Below are 27,625 nucleotides of genomic sequence, written 5' to 3' on the forward strand. Positions count from 1 at the left end.
GCCAATTGTCCAAAGGAGGGGATTTGGTTTGTCTCTAGGACAAAGCTGAGGGAAATGTTTATGGTAAACAGGCAAGAGTATTCTGCCTTCCTCATGAAACAAAGGAGTTGCTAAGTGATGGGTGAAGTAATGCACCTTATTTCATCAAATTTGGGAGCAATTGGATACCATTGTCTTTCCTGGACTTGAGAGCATCATCATTGTAACTGCTTTTTTTCAAAAGACTGGTACAAAGTTTTCCTAAACTGCAAAGCTGTTGTGGTTCTTCCTTCCCATGGACATGGCCTAACGCTTCTCCAGCTCAGACAGTGCTTCCTCCTTGGTAATTCTCTGCCACGCCTCAGGGATTGCTCCTCTACCCTGAAACTTCCCATTGTACTGAGCTTCCAGCTGTGTCCTGAAATGAGACACAAACCATTTCCAGTACGCCTGCAAGGATGAATCAGGAAGAATTTTCCAAGTGGACTTAGGAGGTCCAGCATCCCGGTATCTCTTGTAGGGGATTCGTTTACTGTCAGAAAGTACTAAATAGCAGTCACTTGCAACAAGGCTGGAACAAATATCAATGACCAGGTGGTCTGTTCTATACCATTTGATTCCCATCAAAGCTTGTGGGCGATGGAAGACCACCTGATGGTCTCCATCGTGATTCTGCATTGTGTTTGTGCAGACAGCCCCACAAAAGGGACACTGTGCCCAGCACCCTGCAAAGTGCTCTGCCAGGATGGTGTGAGGCTGCCTTGGAAACGAGCTCAGGTCAGCACCAGCCAATTCTTTCATGAGCCTGTTCCTCAGGTCATTCAGAGCTTCTGTCATGGCCCTGCTCAGGAACTCAATGTCTGTGACCTCCAGGTGCTCAATGCCCTTCAGGTCACTTCTGGGCAAGTTGATCACCTCTGTCAGTTGCCTACAAAATTCATCCAGCCAGAGAGAGACTTTGTCTTCTCTGTCTTCTTTGTCTTTGACAGTTTGGGTTGATAAAGAAACAGCTGAAAGGATGTTTTTATAGAGAATATCGAGAGAGGAATCTAAAAACATCCCCAGCCTCCGATTCCCATCTAAAGAGTGACTCCTAACTAGTGTCTCAATATAATTCTCAAAAAACTTTTTTGGAGACCTAAGGTACTGCTTGAAATACTCAAAATTTTCCTGTTCTGCCAGGTATCTCAGGATGCAAACTTCCAGATTGGCTCTGCTGCCCTGGAAATCTGGGGATTTCTGCATGTCCTCAGCGATGGCTTTAGCTGTCCTCTCATAGACTGCCTGGCGAAGAGCTGGTTCAATCTTGTCACAAAGGAAAACAGCAAAAGTTGTGACAGAAGTGGCTCCTTGGCAGGAAATCTGGAAACATTGGAAGAAATCTTCTCTCTTGCTGTTCAGGTACACAACTGGGTCATTTGCCTTTCGGAATGCTTCGTGCATAGTTTTAAACCTTTCTGCTGCCACTGTACACAGATACAGAGACAAATCCATGCTGTACTCTTTGTTAAGAGTATATTTTGCATTGCTTGGGACAGAGTTGACAGCTTCCTGCACTTCATTGAGTATTTCATGAATAAAATTTCTACTGTAATCACGTTTCTCCTCTTCCTTCTTAGCAATGTTTGCTCTCACACACGCTATGATGTTGTCTGTCATTTGCTCAAATTTGATCAAATCAGCATTGAAAATGCTCCAGAAAACTACCGTTATGCCAAAATACCTTTTCTTCATGATGTGTTTTTTTGGATCAAAAGAAAACCCTCTGCCTCTAGCAAATGACCTCATCCGTGCATGGAAACCTGGCTCCTTAAAGTGCTCTAGAAGGACATCTTCAATTTCTGCATCAATATCCACCCGTTCCAGAGGAGGGGCAGCACGGGAGACTTCAGCAATCCACTGGTTCCAGACAAGAGTAAAGTTGTCTTTCAGTTCTCTCTCACTGAGGCTCTTCCCTTTCAGACTCACAGCCAGCTCCCGACTCCTTCTCAGGAGCTCATCTTCATAGTCCAACTTCCTTGCATCCAGTTTCCTCTGCTCCTTCTGTAGCTCAATAAGATTCTCACATTTCTTTTTTGTTTCATGAAGAAGAGTCTCTTTTAGTTCTTGCAGCTTCCGCTCTGTGCTTGATTTCCACTGGACAAGTGTCTCACAGTCTGTGTCTTCCGTGAAATACTTTTCCACTTCCTTCTCAATGGCATCACTTGTCTCTTGCACCAGCCCTTCAAGGTGTTTTATGGTGACATTCTGCATCTCCCCATTCCGAATTTTGTTGTCCAGTCTCATCTGTACATCTAAGATGTGACTCCTCAGCCTCCATGTCCACTGACTGTAGGCACTTTCCAGTCTCCTGTACACAGCAATCTCCAGGGAATTCTTGAAGCTGAACACAAAGTTTTCATTCAGCAAAGCATTCCAAAGGTCACCAATACGATCTTTCAGGCTTGAGAGCCTCAAAATGCTGCGCTGAGACTGCTTCTTGGCAGACTGGAGGATTTTGCTCTTGAGTTGCTGGACATTCTGGCTGTAGGTGGGGTTGGGTGGTGCCATTGGGGGATCTCCTTCCCACAGGTGAGCAAAGTAGTGAATGTGGGTGTTCACATCAAAGCCAATGACATCACTGAAAGAGGAGACATCACAGAATTCCTGCTGAGCAGCGATCATGGTAATTTCATCCAGCTTTTCCTGCAAGCGCCTTCGTCCTTCCATGTTCTGCTCCTTGGCATTTGCTTCTCCCACGTTTTGGTGGACAAAGAGGCAGCTTGGGGAAAGATTGACTTGCTTCATCCTCAGGAAAGCCTGCACAGCGATCTGGAGAACATCCTGCATTTCTGATGGATTTTCTCCAAAGATATTGATCACAGTCAAGTTGCCAATACCAATGACAAAGGTGGCCAGCTCGTTGTCATGGTTCAGGGACTGTTTATTTGCCATCTCGATGGCACGAAGTCCCTCTGTGTCAACCACCAGCACAAAATCAAAGCCCAAGTCTTGCTGCAGCTCCTCGCCCACTGGGATGAGCTGCATGAAGGCTCCGCGGGTGCATCTCCCTGCGCTGACGTTGAACTGCAGACCAAACATAGCATTCAGCAGGGTGGACTTGCCTGTGCTCTGGATGCCGAGCACGGAGAGCACAAACACTCGTTTGTCCCCCAGCCTCTCAATTAAGCTGTCAAAGATTGCTCCCACCCAGCGCAAGGGCAGGTAAGAAGCATCCCCATCCATCAGCTCCATGGGGTACCCTGAGACCATCAGCTCTGCTGCAATATCTGGCAGTTTGTAAAAATTGTCTTTCTCGCAGTTCAGTAATTCCAGAGCTTCATAAATCTGCCCTACCTCTCTCAGAAGGTGCTCCAGGCCAATGGATGAATCATTGATTTCATCGGAGAGGGCATTCAAATGACTCAGAGACTCAGCATTCACCCTGGGTTCTTTCTTGCTTTTCTTTCTTGACAGGATTTCAGACCATAACTTGTGATAGTCTCTCCTCAGTTCTTCAAGGCGACCACAAGACAGCTCGTCCATAAAGACCTTCATCCACTGCAGGAAGTATTTCTTGGTATCTGCTGGCTGGGCCTGGAGAAAGCCAAGGAATGATTTCATCAGTGCGTTGAGAGGGAAAGCTTGCTCAAGTTGCTTTCTTCTTATTGCTTTCTTGTCATATTCAATTTGGCTGCGATGATGCTCAATGCTCTTGTTCCTCTTCTCCTGCAAGCGAGTGAGTTCTTTGTCCTTTTGGCACCACTGGTACCACAGGTTTCCTTGAAGCGGCAGCAGCTGGGATTTGATCTCAGACAGCTTCTCTTTCTTCAGAAGTTCCACCAGCTCCTTTGCCTTTGCTTTGGCTGTCACACACGCAGCTCGATCTGCATCCACTACGAATCCGAGCTGGCGAGCTTTGTCCATGCAGGCCTCCAGACTGAAACGTGGATTAGAACCTTCCAGGAGATTTCTAATTGTGTTGGTCAGCTCGTGCATCAGTTCTGCTTCGTTTCTGTTCTTGATCCCTATTGTTATGGTTTTGCTTGCTTGTCCAGATGCAGCATTGTCATTTTCCGTGAGAAGACAAACCAAAGGCCTTTGTGACTGCCACAGGCCCTGCAGAAGCTTTTTCCCTCTGTTGTCCATGTGCTCCAACTCAGATATGAGAGCCACGTTGACGGCAGATATCTCCTGCAGGAACTGCAGCTGTGCTCCATGATCCCTGGCATCTCCATGCAGGTTACAGAAAGCCACGCAGCGCTCAAAGGTGTCATTGGGGCTTCCACGGGGGCAGTACCAGGCGATCTCCACCAGTCCTTCCATCAGCAAACGCTCTCTGGTGCTGCCTCTGCAGTGGCGGTGGAAGAAAGTGTCGTGTTTGCGTTTGCTGAGCACAGCGTTGAGGAGCTGGGACTTGGAAGAGGAGGCCGAGCTGCCAATGCGGATGAAGGACACGATGGGTGTCTGTGCCTGAAAGATGAGTTTGTTATTGTAACTCTTTGTTTGGGCCTCCTTTCCCGCCTTCTCCACCTCTTTCCAGCTCCTTTGGATTTGGCTGAGGGCGTAGAGTGGGAACTCAATGTGTGAAGTGCTTGGGTTGGGCACCAGCAGAGGCAGCGCCAGTTGGCAGAACGCCAGCTTGGTTGCCAGGGTCTGTCTCAGGAAGTCATCGGCACAATGGAAAATGGCCATCTGCAGGTCCATAGGGTGCACATGGCTGTCCGTGCTTGCGTGTTTAGGGCCTGGTTCTGTCAGCTTGTCAAAAAACTGTTCAAAGGCATCTGAGTGTTGGTGCTCTTTAACTGTGGTTTGTGACACATGTGCAAGGCCTGGGTTGCTGTCATCCCAGCAAGTCAGGTACCTAAGTGTAGAATCCACAGTTAACAGCTTCTGCAAGAAGTATAGGGGCAGTTCCTTGTCCTGGCTGGGCTGGCTGTCCTGCAGACATCTCTTGCAGATGGTGTGGAAATCTCCCATCCCCATTTTCCTTGGATAGTGACTTTCCAGTCCAAGGCGCTTGAGCAACTGGAGGAAATCCTGGTTTGAAATGGTTTCATTTTCTCTGGATTTGTTGCTGTCTGACTTGGACTGGGACTGACTGGAGAACTCAGGAGTTGGAAGAGTGTCATCCAGGTCTCTGAGTATGTTCTGCGTCCTCTGTTCATCCCATTTGTCATCCAAGCAACCACTGATCAAAGAGTCCAAGTCCTGTTCCAGCCTCTCCCAGTCTTCGTCTCCACTGTGCTTTTGGAGGAGATTCTTTATCCGTGTGGACCACAAGCCTTTCATGTGATCTTCCATGAAAACTAAACGCTCCCTCTTCTGCTCAAGGGACAGCTCTTGACTTACAGGTGTCACAGTCAGACCTTTCAGCAGGAGGGAGGCCTCAGCTCTGTTGGCATCTTGCTCCTTCAGGTTCACGTACTGCTCACATGCCGCTTCCATTTCCTTGGCCATGTACTGAATTTCTGGGTGTCCAAGGAGGTGCTGAAAAGTGCTGCTTTCCACCTGGTATCCTGTGCTGGTCACAATCAAGAGCACCAACAGCTCCATGTCCTTCTGAGCCTGTTCCTGGAGAGACTGGAGTAAGGAATAAATGGCAAGGCTGCTGGTCTGGGTGGCTTCTATCTTTGCTTCATGAACATCAGAAGCAGAGCTTCTTGGTGCGTAGGTGACAGCATGGATGTGCTCCTGCATTTGCTGCAGTGTTTTGATGAGCTCTTGAAGCTCAGAGACTTTGGGAGATCTGGGAAGTGGGTGCTCAGTCTGGAAGACCCATTGCATAATAAATGAAGCCTCAGGGAAGTCCTTGACAGAGTAGATATGAGGATTCAGGAGACTCCTCAACATTGCCTTGATAGTGGTGGTGTTTTCTGGAGGTGACTCCTGGCACCTCCGCACAGTGTTCACCAGGAAGTCCTGCAGGGCTTTATCTGACAGGCACACATTGATCCACACACTCGGGTTCCTGGTTTTTGCTCTCAGATCCTCTTTTAGCTCCATCAGCATGAGCAGCTTTTCATCCACTGTCACCTCCCAGGTCTTCACAGTCCCCATGAAACTTTTGGCCTCTTGCACTGCACTGCCCAGTTCCTCTCCAAAAATGGTGCCAAAGCTCTGATTTGTCAGCTCTTTGTACCCAGCCCTGAGGGCTGTGCTCATCTGACCAACAGACTTAAAATCCCCACAGTGATTGTACAGGATGACGTCCCACACTGGGATCAGCTCAAAACCACGGTCGATAACGCACCACGTTGTGTTATCAGACACGAGCCCCGTTTTCCACAGAGGAAGGGAAGATGTGTCTGCTGGGCCCCCTGTGTTGACCACGTAGAGCTGAGTCACTGTATGAGAACTCTCTCCAGCTCTCCCCAGAACAGAAGCCTGTGAGCTGGATTTGGAAACATCCAGGGTCCCTTCTACATTGGCCCTGAAGCCACCCCAGCTGGCCCCAACAAAGCTGTTCAGTGCTTCAGATGTTTCTCGCTTCACCTCTTCCCGCTGCTCAGCTCGGAATCCTTCTGTAGATGCCTTCCACCAGAATATGCCCCCAAAGTGGAGGGGACCTTGGTTTATGTGGGACCCAAACCTGCTGAAGAAGCTCTCACACATCTTCACAAAGGTGGGGTTGTCTTCTTCGCAGCTGAAGCTCAAAAGGTGCTCCATGCCTTGCAGCTCCCGCAGAGCCGCATCCGAGAGGCGAAGCTGATGCCTTTGGAAGTAGCAGGAGGCCAGAGGGATGTACTGGTACTTGGTGATGCAAAAGTAGCTCTGCTCAGAGCGGGACTGGTGGGTGTCCTGTGACTGCGAGGAGCTGCTCTGATCTACACTCCCTCCCAGATTAATCCCCCAGAATGAGGATTTGGCAGAAACGCTCATGCTGAAGCCCAGCTGCTCCATGGACTTGGTGAAAGTGAATTCTGCTGCAGAGGAGGAGAACTCCTTCCTCTCAAGCAGCGATCCTTGCTCTGGACCAGCAAGTTGGAACCCCTCAGGAACCCTGAGGAGCTGCTCTCGCTTTGCCAGCACATCTTCAGGTCTGCTGGTTCTGTAGATGCCCTGCAGGGCCAGTCCCCCTGATGCCCGCCTCAGCACCTCTGTGTCAGGGATGTTCTTCCCACTGCCTGCTGACAGCTCCTGCTGCTCCAGCTGCTGCTGGATGCTCTCCAGCACATCTGCCAAGGGTTTCTCTGATGGTGGCCAGAACTCTTTGGGAATCTCCATGGCTCGCCACAGAGTCTCTGCTTTCTCCCTCAGAGCATCCTGGCTGTGGCTGTTGAGCATTTCTGTCAGATCTTTAAGAGCTTGTTTGGCCTCATCTTGTCTCTGCTTTGTCTTCTCTGAGTTATGCTTTTGCATCTCCTCGCACGTTTTGTCATCTCTTATGTTCAAGAGTTTCTGGAGTGCCTTTTTCTCCCAGGGGTGCTGTACCTCACACTCCAGCCTGAGGTAATCTTTATATTCCAGATGTTCCAGGGCTTCTTTGTACTTGATTCCCAGGATCTGTGAAGCTTTGGGCAGCCAGTATCCAGCATCCAGTCCTTCCTTCTCAAATGCCTCTGCCAAGAGCTGTGTCTTTGCATCCTCCTCCTGTGTGTCCTCCTGCAAAGCCATGGCTGTGGAGGAAGAAAAGAGACATTCCCTAAGGTGTTGTCAGAGGCCCCAGGCTCCTGGCAGAGGCTGTGCAGCAGCAGCAGCCCTGGGGATTGCTCCCACCTGGCTGCTGCATCCCTGCCTCGGGTGGCACAGGAGCCAGGGTCTCCTTCCCATCACCCTGGATGTGCCTGTTGCTTTCCTGTTTGCAGGATCAACCCTGAAGCTGAGTGTGTATCCCAGAGACAGCAATGACACACAGAGACACAAACACAGACGCACACAGACTCACCCAGCCACACAACCTACCCTGGACAAGGTGCTGCCTTCACCATCACCCACATCCTCCCAGCACAACTCCTCCATCCACAAGTGCAGACAGCCGGGGCCATTCCTGGCTCCCTGGAGCACTGGCACAGCCCTTCTGCCCATCCAACAGCCCTGCCTGCATCCTGCACCCTCTGCCCAACCCACGGCTGCCCTGCTCGCTCCCTGGCCCAGCCTGCTGCTCCCAGCACCCGGAGGCAGCGCTCACACACTCCCCCCATGGCACCCCACACTCCCCAGACACACTCCCCTCATGCCCCCCAGGGGCTCTGAGCTGTGCTCCTGCTCCAGCTGCCAGCGCAGCCCCTCCCTCGCCCCTCTCTGGCCTCTTCCCAGGAGCTGCTTCCTGGCACCCTCAGGGGCCCACCCCAGTGCAGGGGAAAATCCACCTTGTCCCCGCTCACAGCTGTGGCTGGAACATCCTGGTGGCCCTTCAGGAGAGATTGGAGATGCTGGGAGCAGACTCAGAGAGGTGCCCTCTGTGATCTGCTGCTCATTAGCACAGATGATCTTGTCAGCCAAGTGCTCATTTGATTTAGTCTTGGCTTCAGCCACCACAGAGCCACTGAGCTTAAAATCTCTAGTTGCAGGAGGAAAAGTGCCAGCAAACCTTCAATCCTGGCCTTGAGGGGAGCAGACTTCAGGCTGCTCCGGGGCAAGTTACAGAGGGCCCCAGGGAAACGGCTCTGGAAGGTGCTCGGGTCCTGTCTGGGGGTTTGTTCTTATCCCATAGCCAGTTTGGTTTTTAATTTGGTTTGTGTCTGGAGATTTTACTGTCCCCCCTCTGATTCAGGAGTATCACAATGCATGAAGGGTGGCCCAGGTTTCTGTGTGGGGTTGGAGACCAGGGGCTGCTCTTCCTTCCAGCAGGGGTGATCAACACAGGGGACATGCAATACAGTGGGTCTGACCTGAGATCTAGTTGCCCTATGTTTTTTTCCTTTCTTTCCCCTCTTCCTTTTATCTTGTTTCAACACTGCGACCAGGGCTTGCCATCTTGCTTCTCTGCTCCTCTGCTGCTTGGGACCTGGGAGCACCCCCAGCCCCAACAAGCCCAACCTTAGGCCCAGACATCACTGTTAGGCTGTGCAAAGGAGGGATCACCAGCCAGCCCCTACTGCTTTGGGGTTTTTTGCTACACTTCGATTCGCCACCCCAGGTGTGCAGTGCCATTGAGAGCAGCTGCTCCCTGTGGGCTCTCCAGGGGAAGCCAACTCTCCTGTCCCCTGTCGCCAGAGCCGCCATTGCCAGCAGAAAGGCGGCCTAGCTTGTGCCATAGTGCCCCCTGCAGCCGCGGGGTAATCATCGCACCCACACGGCCCGGCCGGTAGCCAGCAATGCCCCTGCTGGCTGTGCCCGGAACTGCACTGCAGGGGCGGTGCCTGACAGGTGAGACAAGGCTGGGATTGGGTTTCTGCTTTTGGTTGTTTGTTTATTGCTGCTGCTCTTTGTTTCTCTTAGTATATATATATATATATATATGTATATGTATATATATACACACACATACTCTAGTAAATACCTGTTATTCCTTTCCCTGTATCTTTGCCTAAAAGCCCCATAATTTCAAAGTTACAATAAAATGGAGAGAAGGCAGTCATATTCTCTATTACAGGAATGTTCCCACCTTCCTTGACAGACACCTGTCTTTTAAACCAGTACAGGTCCATCTCTCCTGGTCAACTTTTATTGAAAAATCCCTGAAGCACAAGACAGTCATGGGTCACAGTCACTATGGACTTGTAAGTCTCTGTCCAAAGTTTCTCTCATCAGCCTCAGGATCGTCATGAAAGGACAGAAACTGGGACCACCGAAAAGACCCTAGTCGGAATTCTGGACTTGTTTGAGATGGTTGCTCACCATCCTGACAACCCTGCTGGTTTGCCAAGCTCTTGTTTGCGGGTGTGTTTGCTGCTGTGGAACACTGAGCCTGGTGAAAAGAGGAGGGGTAGCTCGCCCTACGTGCTTGCACCTGCTTCACAACAATAGCCCAGGAATTCCCCCACCTCTTGGACTGGTTGGACTTTTCTGGGGTCACCATTGGTGGTCCCCAAGGAAGACCCTTCATCTGCTTCACAGCCACTGTGATGGATGGACTGAGGTGGGAGAAGCCTCTCTCTCAAGGACTGAGACATGAAACCCCTATATGGAAAAGCTCCCCCCTCCCAAGGACTGAGACTGAAACCCCATGGGGGAGGTATGTGGGGGAGCCAACCTGAAAAAAGTGAGATGTTTGCCTGTGGGTGTGTTCACTGGGCCCAGACTGGTTTCCCCTAGAAACCAGTCCTGAAACAATGGGTCCCGCTCACTGCCGATACTGATTTATCCTGCTGAGAACATGGAATGTCTGTACCTATCTCCAATGCCTTCTTTCCCCTCAGTAATTTCAATAGACATATTCTTTACTGTATCTGTTCTCCCTCAGTGACTTCAAGACTTGTTCTGCCCTCAGTAATGGACCATAATAAAACCTTGAGTTGACCAGGACTTCAAGATCTCCCCCTACGTGACTAGGCAAACTCCATCAACTGGACTTTGAGGACTTTGTTTTTCAATGTTTGGTAGCTTCACTCACTTTCTTTTTCTCCCTTTCTTTCCCTGTTCTTTTCCTTTTCACCCAATTCCTGCAACACATTAGCTGTGGTCATTCAATAAAGGTGCATTCGTTTTGACTGATACTGCAATCCCCTTTCCGTGTTGGTTTTTTGCACTCTGACATCAGCAAAACGATCCATCATGACTCTCATTCATAGAGAGGATCGTTGAGACAGAGTAGAAATTCTCCAGAGTAGAAATCCATTTTGATTTAGGTGAAATGTACATCTTTGAGTCTGTGGTTAGAAAACATAGCTATGTAGCCTGACTGCAAAGCCTAGGCTCAGGGAAACTGATTCAGTGAAGGACAGAGATAAGGGGGGGAGAGACAGAGGGTGATAAAGAGAGACAGAGAGACTGCTGTGAAAGCAGGTCAACCTGACCTAGGAGTTCTTTCTGATAAAGAAAATGTCATGTGAAATTTGTAAAAATGAATATGTATGAACCTATTGTGAAATTCTATGTATATGTATTTGAGAGGGGGATAAAAAGGAACCTGAAGTTCCCAGAGGTACGCATGTCTTTTAAGGAGAGTAATCTCCACATGTGCCTGGCGCTGTAATAAACATACCGGCTTTACAACTTTCACAAAGTTGTGGAGGTTTTGGCTATCTCCGCAAAACATTCTGGCGAAGCCAGCCAGAAGGAACTGTCTCTGTCTCTGCAGAGGCAGGGGAGAACAGATGGACTCCTAGGCACGCCCCGGGATTTTCCTGGAGAGCTCCGCTCGTCTCAGCTTGCCTCCTGCAGAGACAGACAAGGACCTGCTGGCATGCGGAGGATACGGTATGTATTGAGGGACCCCCGGGGGAAAAGAGAGATAGGATGGCTGAGTAAGTCACTCAGAGACATCTGAGTGCTTGGCCCGTGGTTGCAGCCAATAGAGCAGTTAAACTGGAGACAGGGGTTCACTGTCTGGTAGAGTGGACCACTAGTGACTCTGGGGGTGGATCAAGTTAACATGTGTGTGTGTATGTGTGTCCGGTGGTGGTGTCCGGACACTGTATCATTGTATGGTTAATGCATTTGTAATTGTGAAAGTGCATGGTGTACAAAAGAGAGTATATCTACAGTGCGGGGTGGTTTCTACCCGCAACTGAAGGGGCCAAGTGAGGCCTGAGGCGCTGGTGGGGCAGGCTGTGGGCGCAGGGAGTGCCTGGCAGAGTAGAGCAATTAGTGGAGGAGCGTGGGTGAGGACGTTCATTGAGTAAAGGTGGTGAATTGTGGTGTGGACTGTGCACACTCCTACTGTGGCTAGATGAACCCAAGGGGTTCCTTTGCCCCGGTGGTTTGGACTCGACCCCTGGGAGTTTGTGAATCCTGTGAATTATTGGATAGATAGAGGAGACGAACGAGTTCATTTAGAGGGGCTTTACTGGACTTCAGCTGGTACAACAGTAAGTCTGGACTGGGAAAAACCTGCCATAGAGGATTTAGAGTTCCCTGTAATAAATGGAATAGCCTGCCTTTGCAGGCAAATCCTGAGAGCCTTTGGTGCATCAAGAGGCTGGCACGCTGCATGGGTATTATTGCAGTGTGGAGTTTGTGAGAGACGCTGGTATTGCTGTTCTAATAAGTGACAGGGCACATGTCCCGAGTGTAAATTAAAGTTTCCTGATCAAGATGATTCAGAACCTAAGATCTTAAAGCTTGTCTGTGAGAAATCACATCTGATACCTGCCACCTGGAGCTGTGTGTGGGAGGAAGATTCGGAAACGACTGTGAAGTTCTGTGAAGAGAGGTTTGGGTGGAAGTGAGATAGCGCAAGGAGAAGGAGATAATGGGAACTAACCAGAGCAAGGAAGTTCCTCGGGCTAGCCCCTTGGGGTGCATCTTGGCCCACCGGAAAGAAGTCACCAGTAGGGGGCCTCTGAGAATAAAAAGGATCTAATCCCATATTGCACATGCTGGTGGACATTGTACAGGTTAGAGGACGGAGAGAAGTGGCCGCCCACTGGAACTTAAGATTATAATACTTTACTGCAGTTAATGCTGTTTTTAAGATGGGAAGGTAAATGGGATGAGGCTTCGTATGCTGATATGTTTTTTGTTTTAAGAAATAACCAAGAATGGCAAAAGGACTGTGAGCTCAGACCACCTTCAGATCCACTGGTCTTAGCCCTTGAAAAGGAAAACAAGGCAAAGAGAGGGCAAATCAACTGTTGCTATTCAGCATGCAGTATAGGACAACAGTGTATGAGATCAGACAAGGTTTATTATTCTGAGGAGCAAGAACAAGAGACATTTGAGTGGATGAAAGCTCCTCCTAGGAGGAGGGACGTTGAGGATTAGGATGAAGAGGAAAGGGACTTCCCCAAAAAGGAGGAGGACTCAGGCTGGGAAGGCACATCCACTAGAATCTACCCGCCCCCCGACAGTCCAGTTGCATCTAGAACTGGGAGGCAAGCAGTGTTACAGGCCCCTCTACGAGAGGCAATGGGACCAGAAGGAGGGAGATTAATGATTAAAGTGCCATTTACCACTCTTGATTTAGAGGCATGGGAAAGGATTGCTAGGAATTATCGTATCGATCCGATAGTTACTGCCAAATATCTACGATATGTTATCAAGCAACACAGTTCAGATTGGGCTGGCATCCAGTTACTACTGGATGCTTTCACTGAAACGGAAAAACAGCTGATCTTAAAGACAGCAGGGACTTTGGCAGAGGATTACTGCAAGAGCAAGCAGCTAGATGTAAAAGAATATTTCCCCCTACAAGACCCAGAATGGGATCCTAATGTATCAGCAGGGGTAAAGAAATAGCAGAGTATCAAGAGTGGATAGAAACAGGGATGGAAAGAGATGTTCCAAAAACCATAAATTGGTCTGCCTTAGATTCACTTAAGCAGGGGCCTTCTGAGACTCCATCTGAGTTTCTAGAGCGTTTAAGGAATGCTATGCATCATCATACATCATTAGATCCGGGGTCTGAGATAGGGATGAATCAACTAGTTAATTCATTTTTGGGGCAGTCTGCTGGAGATATTTGACGTAAACTTCAGAAAATCCGGGGACCAGAAGGGGGAAATCTCAAAGTCTTGGTAGAGGAGGCCTGGAGGGCATTCAGTAACCAGGAAGAAGGATATAAACAAGGAATGAAAAAGTTGGTGGCAGTGGTACAGGAGAAAAGGCAAAGAAAACGCAACCAGGGACCACCCAGACAAGGACCACCTCGGCTTGGCAGGAAGCAGTGTGCAATCTGCAAAAGAATTGGTCACTGGAAAGATCAATGCCTAGAACGGAGAAGGGATGACCAACAAATGGCTGCACACGTACAAAACAACTGAGGAGGACCGGGGGATTCTGCCCCAGCGGATCCACTGGTTATAACAATGAGGCTGGGGGAAGAAGGGAAAAGGGGGGGATTTTTGGTAATACAGGGGCTACATATTCACTTTTAAATAAAGCTTAGTACCTGTGGAAAATGATTATGTTGTAGTGCAGGGGGCAACTGGCCAGTCTGAAAGGGCATATTTTTGCAAACCTTTGAGGTATAATTTGGGAAAAAAATGGGGTATTCATAAATTCTTGTACATGCCCAATTCACCAAAGGCACTTTCAGGCAGAGATTTATTGGAACAGTTACAAGCAGCCATTACATTCAAAAACGGAGAGGTTACTCTGGAGGTGAATGACAAAAAGTGCATAGAGGTATTAAGTTTAACCTTAACAGCTACTGAAATCGAGGAGGAAATTGATGAAGAGATACTAAGTCAAGTATTTCCCAGGTTGTGGATCTCTGATGTACCAGGGACGGCAAAAAACACCTCCCCTACAGTAATTAAACTCAAGGAAGGGACACAACCAGTGGGAATTAAGCAGTACCCCCTAAAGAAAGAAGACAGGGAAGGAATCAGCCCAATAATTGAAAATTTTCTGCGGTTAGGGTTACTGAAAGAATGCCAATCTGATTTCATTACTCCCATTTTACCTGTTCAGAAATCTGATGGGTCATACCGGATAGTACAGAATTTGAGGGCTGTCAATAAAGTAACAGAAGATTTGTATCCGGTGGTAGCCAATCCATATACTTTATAAACTTGTCTAACACCTGCACTAACCTGGTTTACTGATTTAGACCTAAAAGATGCCTTCTTTTGCCTCCCCATCCATGAAGCCAGCCAGAAAATTTTTGCATTTGAATGGGAAAGCCCTAAAAGTGGGTGCAAAACCCAGCTCACATGGTCGAGATTGCCCCAAGTCTTCAAAAATTCCCCCACTCTGTTTGGGGAACAACTTGCAAAAGATCTGGAGTCCTGGGAAGCTCCACAGGAGGAAGGAAGGCTTTTGCAGTATGTGGATGATCTTCTAGTGGCCACTCGATGAGAGAAGCATGTGTGGCCTGGACAGTAAGCCTTTTGAATTTCCTAGGACTCCAAGGACACAGAGTATCAAAGAAAAGGCACAGGCAGTGAAAGAGAAAGTAATCTACCTGGGGTACCAGGTGAGTGCTAGGCAATGGACTTTAGGGCAGGCTCGCAAGGAAGCCATATGCCAAACTCCAAAACCCCAGACAATAAAGGAACTCCAAACCTTCTTAGGCATGGCAGGCTGGTGCCGGCTGTGGGTTTATAATTATGGACTGCTTGTCAGACCCCTCTATGCTCTTATTGCTGATGGAAACAGAGATCTCCAGTGGGCAAAAGAAGCCACAGGGGCCTTTCACCAGCTAAAGAGTGCTCTCATGTCAGCTCCAGCTTTGGGACTTCCAGATGTAAGTAAACCATTCTTTCTATTTTCCCATGAAAGACAGGGAATTGCCCTGGGAATACTGGCTCAGGACTTGGGTCCATATGGGAGGGCAGTTGCTTACTTCTCCGAGCAACTAGATGCAACAACCAAGGGATGGCCAGGTTGCCTCAGAGCGGTAGCAGCAGTTGTGCTGAATATTCAAGAGGCACGCAAGTTTACCCTCAGACAGAAAATGACTGTACTGGTATCCCACACAGTGTCCGCAGTACTGGAAGTAAAGGGTGGCCACTGACTTTTACCACAGAAGTTTCTGAAATACCAGGCCATCATGGTAGAGCAAGATGATGTAGAGATAGTGGTGACTAATATTGTCAACCCAGCTTCTTTTCTCATTGGAAATCAAGGAGAAGCGGTACACCACGATTGCCTAGAGACCATTGAAGCTACCTACTCCAGCCGCCCAGACTAAAAGGACACTCCTTTGCATGATGCAGAGACCTGGTTCACTGATGGAAGGAGCTACGTTGCCAACAGAAAGCGACATGCTGGGTATGCAGTAACCACCTGCAGAGAGGTAATCGATTCTAGACCCTTACCAACAGGTACATCTGTGCAGAAGTCTGAGATAATTGCCCTCACCTGTGCCTTGGAAATGGCAAAAGGAAACAGAATAAACATCTACATAGACTCGAGGTATGCATTCGGAGTCGTACATGCACATGGAGCCATCTGGAAAGAGAGGGGACTGCTAACCTCACAGAGAAAGAACATCAAACCTGTACAAGAGATAATCCGGCTGCTGGAAGCAGTTCAGCTGCCTGAAAAGGTAGCGATTATGCATATTAAGGCACACCACAGAGTGAGCTCAGAATTGGAGGAAGGAAATGAGCTGGCGGATGGAAAGGCAAAGAAAGCAGCAAAAGGTGAGGTAATTATGGGCAGATTTCCCTTGAAGGTAAGCCAGAATATAATAATACTAATCAAAAGGGACATACAACCACGTACCATTGAAAGGGAGCTGGTAATCCCTTTCCATTTGCATGGTCACTAGTAAGGAGGAGCACCAGAAAACACACTGGGGCCTAACTACTTAAAAGCTTTTATAAAGTGTGGCTCCTTTCCCAGAATGACCAAGACTGCCAGTGTTACAGAGTGCATTGAAATGAAGTGTTGACTTTTAAGCAGTAGTTTCCACAGGCTTTCTAGAACACATATCTGATTGAAAGAATCATTGACAGGAATTTATATGCCACTATTACTCAGATAAACTGACAGTGAGATCCTTGCCTCCAGACTAACCCCAAAAATACCCTCAGACCAAAACTAGGTCAGATTGGGAAGGGTCATGGAACCGGACAGCAGTGGCAAATTGACTTTTCAGAATTCCCATGGAAAGGGGGGTTGTCAGTATTTATGAGTATTGACAAATACATTTTAAGGGTGGCCAGAAGTGTTCCCCTCCAGAACTGCCAAGGCTTGAGAAGTGACCAGAGTAAACAATACTGCTTTCAGAGTTCCAGCCACAATACCTATATGGTGGCTTTAAGTAGACAGCTCAGAGAAAATGGAAAACATGTGACTGGAACTCGGAGAAGGGAGCTAGATGGACCAGTACATAACATACAGCCTGGGGATTATGTATATGCTAAGTCTCTTACAGAAAAATTTTGGAACCACAGTGGGATGGACCATTCCGGGTGCCCCTCACCACCTTCACCGCAATCAAGATCAAGGAGCAGAATGCCTGGATTCATCACTCTCGAGTGAAGAAGGCCCGAGAAGCCCCTTAGAGAGTGACATCAGGAGACAATGAACTGAGACTAAAACTTACTCAGGCAAAATGAGTATATTGCAGCTGGGAGTAGTTTGTAATTTCATTTACAGAATTGTTTTGTATATAATTATAACTGGAGTCTTAGAATTAGAGAGTACCTCTATCCAAAGCAGTGCTGAATAGCTTTGGTCCCAGGCTTTTTATCAGTATACTGGATCCATGGGAGAACTTTCTGAGATAAAAGATTTAAACCTATCCACTGTAGAAATTCATGGGGATCAGGTATATGAGGACCAGGTCTGGCTGGAACGGGAACTGTGGACACTTCAAGGGATCAGAGGAGAAGAAATCAAGGTAGTGTGCTGGGTAGTCAATGAGAAGGCTCATGAGAGATCAGATGCTGTTTAGTGTCTCAACCTGTCTACAAGCACCAGGAAGTTTGTGATAGCCCAAGCGAATCAGACTGTTGGTGTAATTTCACCTTAATACAGCCTGTAGAAGTGACTTGCCTTTGGGCTCATGATGCTATCGGGTTTTCATTTAAATTTAAAATAGATACTATACTTTTTACAATATATACAGCTTATACAACTCACACCAGTACTCAAGCAGTTCAGACCCAACCCAAACTTGAACCTGAAGTGTATGAAATAGGCCCATACGTAGTAAGGAATATGGGTGAACAACAAATGTTGTTCAATCGAGAATGGTCTCTCAAACTTGTTGAGTTGCTAATGCAAATTAACATGTCAGAAATCCAACCAGCCTGCTCCTCTTTCCTAACAACATCCTTTGAGAACTGGACAACATGGTTACAAAGACAAGTATACCTCAGGAGCAGAATAAGAAAGGATCTAACTGGGATATTAGGGACACGATTGAGAGTTTTAAATGGAAATGATTCAAAAATATTGATGAATAAGCTGGCCACTTCAACAGGTGGCCTACCAAAATTGAATCAGCCTTTACAGTCATCTCTATTGGCATTAGGAACTAGCCAGCGGCAGATTACAAAAGTACTGCCAAAGTGGGAAAAGGCCAGGGACCAAGACCACAAGTTAATAGAAGAAGCACTTACTGCAGTTCAAGATAACGTGTCTTTAGTTTTCAGTTGTATACAAGCACAGTTATGGATGCAAGCAACAGCAGCTCTGATCATATGGGAAGGGGGTGAAGGTAATTTTCCAAATGAAATTAAGAAAATTGTCTGGGATAATGTGATTGATTTTGAAAGGAAGTTTCAATCCTGGTGGACTATGGTAAATTTCACCTATGATTCTGCTTCTAATGTGGCCACTGTCTTTGTGCTTACCATACCTAATGCCAGTGTTTACGTTATCCACTCCATCATTGCACTAGGATTAAACCATGAAAAAACAGTGCTCTACCCTTCAGAACATAGAGTGTGGGCACAAAAGGTGAATGAAAAGTGGCAAACAGTAACTAAGAATCCTGCATTACTAGAGAACAGATGGGATTCATTTGTGAAAGCAATACTATTAATGCTCAGGATGTGTGTTTCGATGGTGAACAGAGTATTTGCCACTTCCAAGTTCATCCAGTCACTGACCAGAAAACTGTGCTCATATACACTGGAAAAGGCTGTGTGTGCTTGAGAACTGCTTGTGCTGCTGTAAAAATTTATAACAACGATGTTATTTTGTCTAGTAGAAATCATTCTAATTTTTGTATTTGTAATTTTGTTAAGATTATCAAGTGTGATTATTCGTACATGGCCCCAGTGACATCTCACCAGTTGATTAAAACCAGTTATACAATGTATCACAGACTATCACCTACTCCTATTGGAATGGACCTCACATTGCTAAAACAATTAATTAAACACCAAGGCCTACTGGAAATCTTGAAGAAAATCCAAAAAAGCGGAGAGAAAATCCTAATTACTGTCCAACATGATACAAAAGAAATAACCAGAATTCTGCAAAGAATAAAACAAAGTGCAGATCATCACTGGTTGGATGTAATCTTTGGGTGGTCACCAACTGCAAATGGAAACTTTAATAAGTTGTGTCATCCCATTGTAGTTTTTTTAATATTAGTTGGAGTAAGTTTAGGGTTATCCTTTATATTGTTAATTTGGAATTGGAAAATACTACAGCGAGTAGCTGTGTTAACCTCCTGTGAGACTGTTTGAAGTTCTTCTCATCTGCCTCTTGATCGTCATTGGGGACCACTGAAGAAAAAGACCCCAATCTGAAATGGTTGGAATCCATAAAGTTAGAGGATTTTTAGGAAATGGTTAAAAAAAGTATGTAGGCCTCAGACTGAAGTTCTGTTAGCATTGCAGATACAGCAGAAAAGTTTCCCAAGCAAGCAGAAAAGTTTCCCAAGCAGTAGAGCATACGTGACAAATAACAATAGGCCTCTGTAGAATTGGCTTTAGGATGGCAACAAGGTTATTTAATGTATATCTTTAGAAGGTTAGCATGAATAGAGCTCTGTTCTTTGTCTCTTATGAACCAGTCTTTGTTTTAACTACCATTACGTGTGTTTTATAAGATTAGATAGAACGCTTGTCAATATGTGTTTTTCTATGTATGATTGGCTGAAATCTAGACTGAGATGATTTTATGTCTTTCTGTATCACCCCACCCTTGGGGGACATTTTGTGTGGATCAGTCAGCTGTTAACATCATGTCTCCATTGTATTTCTTGAGACTGATGTGCTGGAAATAAAAGCAAAAATCTCTTCACTGGTCTGGTTCCAACGTTGTCCATATCTGGACGTTGTTACAGCGGTCCATGGTTTCCTTGGTAATGCGTGGGTTCCTGACACAATTGGACCTATATCTACCCTTTAACCCGATAGAAATCTCTAGCCCTGTTGAAGAAAGTTACATGCCAAAGGCCCCAAGACCTGAGCACATTGCTAAGCTATTGTTCACAGGTGTGTTTGCTGTAGGCTACACTGAACCCAATGAAAAGGAGAAGGGGCCACCTTGCCCTTTTTGCTACAATAGCCTTGGAAGTTGTCCCACCTCAGAGCCTGGCTGAACCTCTCCTGAGTTTTGGGTGGTCCCCCACAGAAGACCCCTCTCACTCGTTTGCAACCACCATGACAGACAGACTGAAATGTAAGAAGACTCTCCATCGAAAACCAAGACATGAAATCCCTATGTGAAAAGGTCTCCCCCTACTCTTTCCAAGGACTGGGACTGAAACCCCCAACCCACGGGAGGTGTGTGGGGCGAGCCAAGCTGACCAAAGCAAGATGGATGTTGCAGGCGTGAGCAGTGGACCAAGAAGACAATGGTTCTTGCCCACTGCTGAGAACATGGACTGTGTGTACCCTTCTTAAACACCATTCTTTCCCCGCAAAGATACAATAGACTACCTTTGATTTGCTTTCAAGATTCATCCCCTTCCCCCACCAAAAAAGAGTATAATAAGATTTCAGATGAACTGCACTCCTGAGATCTCCCTGGACATGACGTGGTGAACTACATCAGTTGAACATCGAAGGGCTTCGCCGTTCTATGTTTGGTAATGATATACCTTCCTTTTTCTCTTCCTCCCTCTTTTCCTTATTTTTCCTTTTTTCCCCAATTCCTCCCCAATTTGCAGTGGTTATTCAATAAAGATGCATTTGTTTTGATTATCACTGCAAACCCTCTTGTGCCGTGTTGATTTTTTGCACCCTGAGATCTAATCCACGAACCATCATGCAACCCATCCGTAAGGATGGATCGTGACATCTCCTTATCAAATGTACAAGGTAAAGCACTAAGGCCCACTTATTGTCATAGGAATTTGCATGAAGTAAAAGAATTTACTTTTTCCTTGTAGGAAAGGGGGAAATGAGAAAGAGCGGAAATTTTCCAGAGTAGAAATCCATTTTGATTTAGGTGAAATGTACATCTTTAAGTCAAGTCTGTAGCTTGCAGTTTAGTCTGACTGCCTGTTCTCTTAAAGAGCCTGTGTTTGGAGGAACTGCTTTAGCCAAAGAATTCGAGGCAAGTACCATGTGAAATCAGTGGAATGAATATGTATGAACCTATTGTGAAATTGCATTCGTATGTATTTGAGAGGGAGATAAAAGGGGATCTGGAGTTCCCAGAGGTACTCATGTCATTTTAGGGGAATGATTCCCACATGCGTCCAGCCCTGTAATGAACCTACCAGTTTCACAACTTCCACAAAAGTTGTGGAGTTGTTTGTTTCCACAGATCAACACACTCCCCCCGCAAAGGCACACCACACTCCCCAGACACACTCCCCCCACGGGCTCTGAGCTTTGCTCCTGCTCCAGCTGTTAGTGCAGCCCCTCCCTCGCCCCTCTCTGGCCTCTTCCCAGGAGCTGCTTCCTGGCACACTCAGGGGCCCACCCCAGTGCAGGGGGAAAATCCACCTTGTCCCTGCCCACAGCTGTGCCTGGGACATCCTGGTGGCCCTTCAGGGGAGACTGAAGATGCTGCGAGCCAACTCAGAGAGGTGCCCTCTGTGATCTTCTGCTCGTTAGCACAGAGGGTCTCATCAGGCAGGTGCCCATTGGTGGCAGTCTTGGCTTCAGCCACCACAGAAGCACCAAGTTCAAAATCTCTGGTGACAGGAGGAAAAGTGCCTGCGAACCTTCAGCTGGGCACCTGCCCTTAAACCTTTGGGGGTATTACGGGCACTGTCACACAACTCTGAAGATTGTCCCAGTCTCAGTTCACTTGGATGTACTGGATGAGAGATTTATTCCCTGCAAAAAATTCTTCTGAGCATTCAGCTTCTGTCCTGTTGCAGTACAAGTTGATTTGTATGGCATTTTAATCAAGTTTTAAATAAGAAACCCAGCCCAGTTCCATAAACCAGCCTCCAGACTGACTGACAGAGGTTTCAACAAATAACAAGTCTCCTCAAGTACCGCCATTTGACTGGTTCAGAGTCTAGGTGGCATGGAGATTAGACCAAGGGCTGTTTCAAGCAGGGAGCTTTGAACTTCTTATAAAAGCCAGCCCTGAACAATAAAACAGGCTGTTTGGCTGATGAACAATGGAGGTCTGTCATGTGTCACATCTCAGACACACAAACAGCACGTGTCACAGTCCCACAAAGGTCACAAAACTGTCACCAGTACAGGGACTGACCCAGGGGCTTGGACTGGACTCCTGCACCCTTCCAGAGCCTTCAGGGGCAGCTTTTCTGCTGCAGTTAGTGTTTGAGTTAACCCAATTTTCATTTTTGTAATCAGGATTCTATGATAATGGTTGCTTCCAAAGCCATCCCTATGTTGTTCCAAGTTGGTATCTCCCGAAATTGTATCTACCCCGATGTAAACCACACCCTTTTCTCCTCCCCTTTGCTCTCATTGGAACTGCCTCTATAAACCACTCCACTTACTCCTCCTCTATGGTTATCCCACTGGCTGGCTGTTTGTATCTGCCCACCAGTTTTGGCCTGTATATAAACCACTGCAGATCTTTGCTCCTTCTCTTTTACTTCTGAATCTCTGGATTAAAGACTTTCTGCACTATCAGGCAGAGAGCATCTGTCAACTCCTTTACTTTTCTCCCTGACACTGGAACAGCTAATCCCTCTGTAGAGCCACAGCTCTAAAGTTCAGCTCCTGGTGAATTCATCCGGTGAGTTGTTCCAGACACCTTGGCATGGCTGCTGGTGTTCTAAAAGAGCTAGCTAAAGACTCCAGTGGTTGCGTCACTTTCCCTAGGAAGTCCATGCATGTGAGAAATGAAACCCTGACAATGGGAGCTCTTTTTCAGAGTGGAAACTGCTAGTTGATGTTGATGAAGTTGATAGGGTCTTAATTTGAAGTGTTGGTCTGTTGTTGAATATTGAATGTTAGAGTTCTGGGATTTGCCTTTGGTTGCCACTGTTAAGTGTTACTATCTTACCCTGTATTTGTATCCCTTTCCATAGGGAAGCCCTTCACCTGCTCCCAGAAGGACTCACACCCGGACTGAATTTAATGAGGGGCTGCTGGTACTATATGGACCCTCTCAAAAACATCAAACCAGCACATAAATTATGATTTTAACCCGAAAGAACGACAGAAATCACCCAGCATTGACCAGAGCTGGATTACATCCTATCACCATAAGTTTAATAGCACTCAGTTTAGATGACTAGATGACACCCCTAACCTACGAGCCAACTTTGTCTTCCGAAGGACTCCTATGAGTACGGAAGCTCCAGCTCTGCCAATAGACAAAGCTGCACTCCTCCTCCTCAGTGGTGTGGTGTGGTGTGCACAACCGCTCAGGTTCCCCATACAGGGCTGTTTTTAATAAAGGCCTTTTTAAAGGAGCTGGTATCCTGGCCCTGTCTATTACAGTGCAGATTTGGGCAATGCGTGCAAGGGCTGTGGGCTCTGATTCCCCTCACCCACCTCACAGCAGATGCTCCTGTTGCTCCCAGCCTTGGCTTCCCAGCAGACACCAGCAGCTGAGGGCCCAAGCTCAGGGGGCACAGCACAGCACCAGGGGCAGGCCTGGGGTACACGGTGGGTGTGGAGAAGAAGATGAGAAGCCCTTGAGAACGCAGGAGAAAGAACACCAGGAATGACAAGCCCAAAGTCCTAAAGGAATAGAGCAGACAGTCAGGAGAAAGCAACCCACGGAGGATTCATTCCAGGGAGCACTGGAAGCCAACCCTTCTCTGTAGCAGGCACAGGGACTGCAATGCCTCCATGGCGTTCAGCAGCCTAAGAAATGCCGAGTCATGATGACTGGACCTTAGAAGCCCCTCTTCTGCCTCCGGACGCTTACTTGTCTCTCTGTAAGTTTATGGGTTACTTGACCTTTGACCCTTACAACTGGACAATTTATAAAACTCCTGTACTCTATATAAAGACCTACTTTTGCCCAGTTTGACAGAAGTATTGTCACCAAGAACCTTTGCAGAAGACAACAATAAAGGACATCTCTGTGGAACCTCATACAACCTCCTCCTCTCCCTGCGTCTGCCAAAGGAATTTAGCAAGCAAAGAGCTACAATTCACTAAAGAGGTGAACTGCTTCCTAAGGTTGCCTGCGGCTGGGAGCTGCCTGGGAGCTCAGTCAGGCTGTGCTGAACAGGACTAAATGAGCCTTGCTTGGTCTTATCCTATGCAAGGTGTTACAGCTCCAGAGCTCAGTCCCCAAGGGGACTGGGTGCCAGAAGCCAGCTCGCTCTCAGACCAAGGCCGCGGGACAGCCCTAGCAAGCAGGGAATATTCAGCTCTTAGTGATTAGGCAGCTCTTATGATTTCAGCTTTGCTTGCTAGGTAGCTTTTCCCTTAGCCTAAGGCTCCAGCAGACAGTAGAGAGAGGAGAAGCAGAAGACGCCAGCTGTTCCACGAGTTTGGCTTTATTGGAGGGTCTGTGAAGGGTCTCAGCTCTTCTTCTTCCAAGTTAGTAGGGATACAGTATGCTACTTTTATACCCTTGGCCCGGATCCAATCCTGACCAATGGCAAAGGTGTTAGAGTGATCATAAGTGACCAATAGTAGGGTTAACAACATATTGCCTTACATGGCTATAGGGATAAGGTACAAGGCGGATGTCCCTGGAGACAGGAAACTTCTTTGCCGCTGTGTCAGCATTCTATTCTCCAAGGGGCCCTGGCTAAACCTGAGGGGTTTACTACACAGGACAGCACTTTTGGACTAGAGGCAGCCAGCCGGGGATACCCTGAAACCCAGCTGAGGTATGCCCTATATTTCTCCTCCCCTATCAACTCCCCAGGCAGCAAAGACTCCTCAGGGCTCTTCTGGGGAGGTGACCAGAGCAGGGTTTCACCTGCAACCTACATCCATGTTCCCCCACCAGAAGGAAGCTGGACATGCTGGAGAGGTGGGACAGAGCAAAGCCCCTGAAGGTCACCAAGGCCAAGTGCAGGTGCTGCCCCTGGGTCTGGGCAATTCCAGGCCCAGACACAAGCTGGGAAGAGACTGAATTGAGAGCAGCCCTGAGGAGAAGGGCGTGAGGGTGATGATGGGTGAGAGGCTGTGTGGGAACATCTGTGCTCTGGGGGCAGCAGACAAGGTGAGGAGGGGGCAGAGCCAGGGGAACAGCACTGCCAGTGGGGCAGCAGGGCCCTGTCCCACCCCTACCCACATCACGCAGCTGCTGCTGGGGGGAAGCTCAGGGCCCAGGAGAGGGGGAGAAGCAGCGCTGGGCTCGGATCCCAGCAGGCACTGAGCCCCCCCAGCAGCTCCTGTGCTCCCACCAGCATGATGGGGACAGGATGGGGACAGCACAAACAGGAAAAGCCTCTGGCTCGAGATAAGGGCAGTTCAGCAGCAGAGGAAAGCTGGGTGTGCTTGCAGAGCACAGGAGAATTTCAGACACCAATTGATTTCTGTGGGCACATGTCCAGCTGCTCCCTGGGCAGGAGAGCCTCAGTGCAGGACAGCTCTGCTGGCTCAGGGTCACAGCTGGAGCTTGTCCTCTTGAGCCATTTGTCCCAGCCCTCTCCTCTCCCACATTCTCTCCCACTGGAGCACTGCCAGCGCTGGTTCAGGCTCAGGAGCCAGAGGCTGCCCTGGACAGCATCAACTCCAGCCCAGCCACACCCCGAACCTGCCCCCAGGCACCCTTGGCAGTCCCTGCACGGCTTCCCAGTGCTGCAGGAATAGGGAAAAGCCCCATGCGACTGTGTCAGTGCTCGCAGAGAGACACTGAGCATATTCAGGGCATAACTCGGGACCGAGTTCCTCCTTGGAAGCACAGGAGGGAAGCGGCAAGGCTGGTACCAGGACCTGCCATGGGAATGCCTGCACCCCGTTTCACAGGAACAGCCCCCCGAGAGTGTTTTCCGCAGCCCTGGCCCAGGGAAAGGGGCTCTGGGAACACTGCTGCCTTTGTGGGGCTGTCCCAGGGACCAGAGCGCTCGGGGTGGTGATGCTTACACTGCAAGAGAGGAGAATCCCACCCTCCCTGCAGGGGCAGGAAAAGGAATGATCCCCCCGGCTCCTGCCCTCAGGGGAGCGCAGCCATCCGGCCCCGCCGCGGGGCTGGGGGTGCCCGGGCCGGGCAGGGTCGGCCCCGCCTGCGGGGAGCGTTTCCCGGCCGGGCACGGGCTGGCGGCAGGGAAGGGGCTGCGCTCGCCATCTGTGCCCGGCCAGCCCCGCTGCCGGCTCTCGGGACAGCCTGTGCGCCTCTGCAGCCTTCCCTGTGCCCCTCCATCCCCGCATCCCTCCTCCTTCCCCCGCCGCTCCGCTCCCACCGCTCTGAGCCCGGGGCCCTCCCAGCTCAGCCCCCGCAGCGCACACGGCTCCCCCGAGCTGCCCAAAGCGGTGCCAGCAAAGGCGGCTCCCTGCAGCCCACGCTCGGAGCGCACAGCGCCCGCCCGCTGCCCTCAGCCCCCTCTGCTCCTGCCCTGCCATCTCCCCATCCCTGGCAAAGCACAGGGAACAGGAGGCGGGAGAGCAACAAGATCCCGCTCCCGGCTGACCCCGGCTCCCAGCCCCACAGCTCATCCCCATCCCCATCCCCATCCCCATCCCCATGCCCTACCTTCTCCCTCCGGCCCCGTAGCTCCCAGGCTGGCAGAAGCCCATTCCCAGGCCCTGTTTTTATAGCCCTGGCTCTCGGGTGGGTGTGGGGTTCCCACCTCTGTTACATACCAGTGGAGTAATTCCTGGAAATCAGGCTTTTTACTGCTGCAGAGAGTGAAAGTGAAACCATCCTTTCGGAGTCAGATAATTAATATAGGCTAAAAATTCCACACCAATTCACAGTCTACATTTGTCTGTTGCAGATCACTGACCCTTAACTCCTGTGCTGACTGCTGGTAATAATATTGTAAACTGTGAGAGTTGGATATTCACACATGTGAAAAAAGGACGAGAGGGACTTTGTAGAAAGACCTGAAAGGATGGGAAAAGGGGGAATGTCTTTCCGCTGCCACAGGGCAGGGATAGATGAGACATTTGAAAGGAATTCTACCCTGGGAGAGTTGCAAGGGGCTGGGATGCTATTCCCAGATAAGCAGTGGTGGCCCGATTCCAAGACAGGGACACCTTCCACTGTCCCAGATTGCTCCAGGCACCATCCAACCTGGCCTTCTTGGAAACCTCTCCAGCAGAGGAAGCAAAGCAGGAACAGGGCCTGGCTGCAGCTTTCTTGGCAGGGGACACCCCACACCTGACAGTAACAGTGCTGGGGTTTGGCAGAGGACATTCAACACCCAAGCAGAGCAGGGGGCCTGGATTGCTTTTTCCTGGGCATGTGGACACACAAATCCTGCTCCACAGCCGCAAAACAACCACTGCAGTTTGGATACTGAGACCTCCAGCCTGCCAGGACCAGCCATCACCTACCCCAGGCTGACAAGTCACAAGTGCTGGAGCAGACACAGCTGGCATTTGTCCGGCCTCAGGGGAAGCCTCAGCAGCTGCCAGGCAGGGCTGGGACACATCACCTACAGAGCATGGATTTGGTCCCTCTGTTCCCAGCTCAGCTGAGCCTGTCTCCAGAGGGATATTTCCTCCAGCCAAAGAATTCCCTGCTGCAGGAGGGTTACAGGCACAGAACCCCAGGATCACTGAGGTTGGAAAAGACCTCCCAGACCCACGTGTGCCTGATCCTGATCAACCTGTGCCTGATCCCCACCTTGTCCCCAGCCCAGAGCACCGAGTGCTGTGTCTAAGCATTCCTTAGACACCTCTGGGTATGAGATTCCACCATGTCCCTGGGCAGCCCCTGCCAAGGCCTGAGCACCCATTCCATGCAG

General features: G+C 48.8%; 1 protein-coding gene across 1 annotated transcript; it reads right to left on the reverse strand.

Moving 5' to 3' along the window:
• Nucleotides 1-185: 185 nt before the first annotated feature.
• LOC132071283 (interferon-induced very large GTPase 1-like) lies at nt 186-26,498 on the reverse strand. The gene is made up of 3 exons (XM_059468784.1): nt 26,407-26,498; nt 23,298-23,486; nt 186-7,577 (listed from the first exon to the last, which is right to left on the reverse strand). The coding sequence occupies exon 3, from the start codon at nt 7,573-7,575 to the stop codon at nt 286-288; it is 7,290 nt and encodes a 2,429-aa protein (XP_059324767.1). The 5' UTR covers nt 7,576-7,577; nt 23,298-23,486; nt 26,407-26,498; the 3' UTR covers nt 186-285.
• Nucleotides 26,499-27,625: the final 1,127 nt, after the last annotated feature.

Source organism: Ammospiza nelsoni, chromosome 3 (assembly GCF_027579445.1).
Source record: "Ammospiza nelsoni isolate bAmmNel1 chromosome 3, bAmmNel1.pri, whole genome shotgun sequence".
Lineage (NCBI taxonomy): Eukaryota > Metazoa > Chordata > Aves > Passeriformes > Passerellidae > Ammospiza > Ammospiza nelsoni.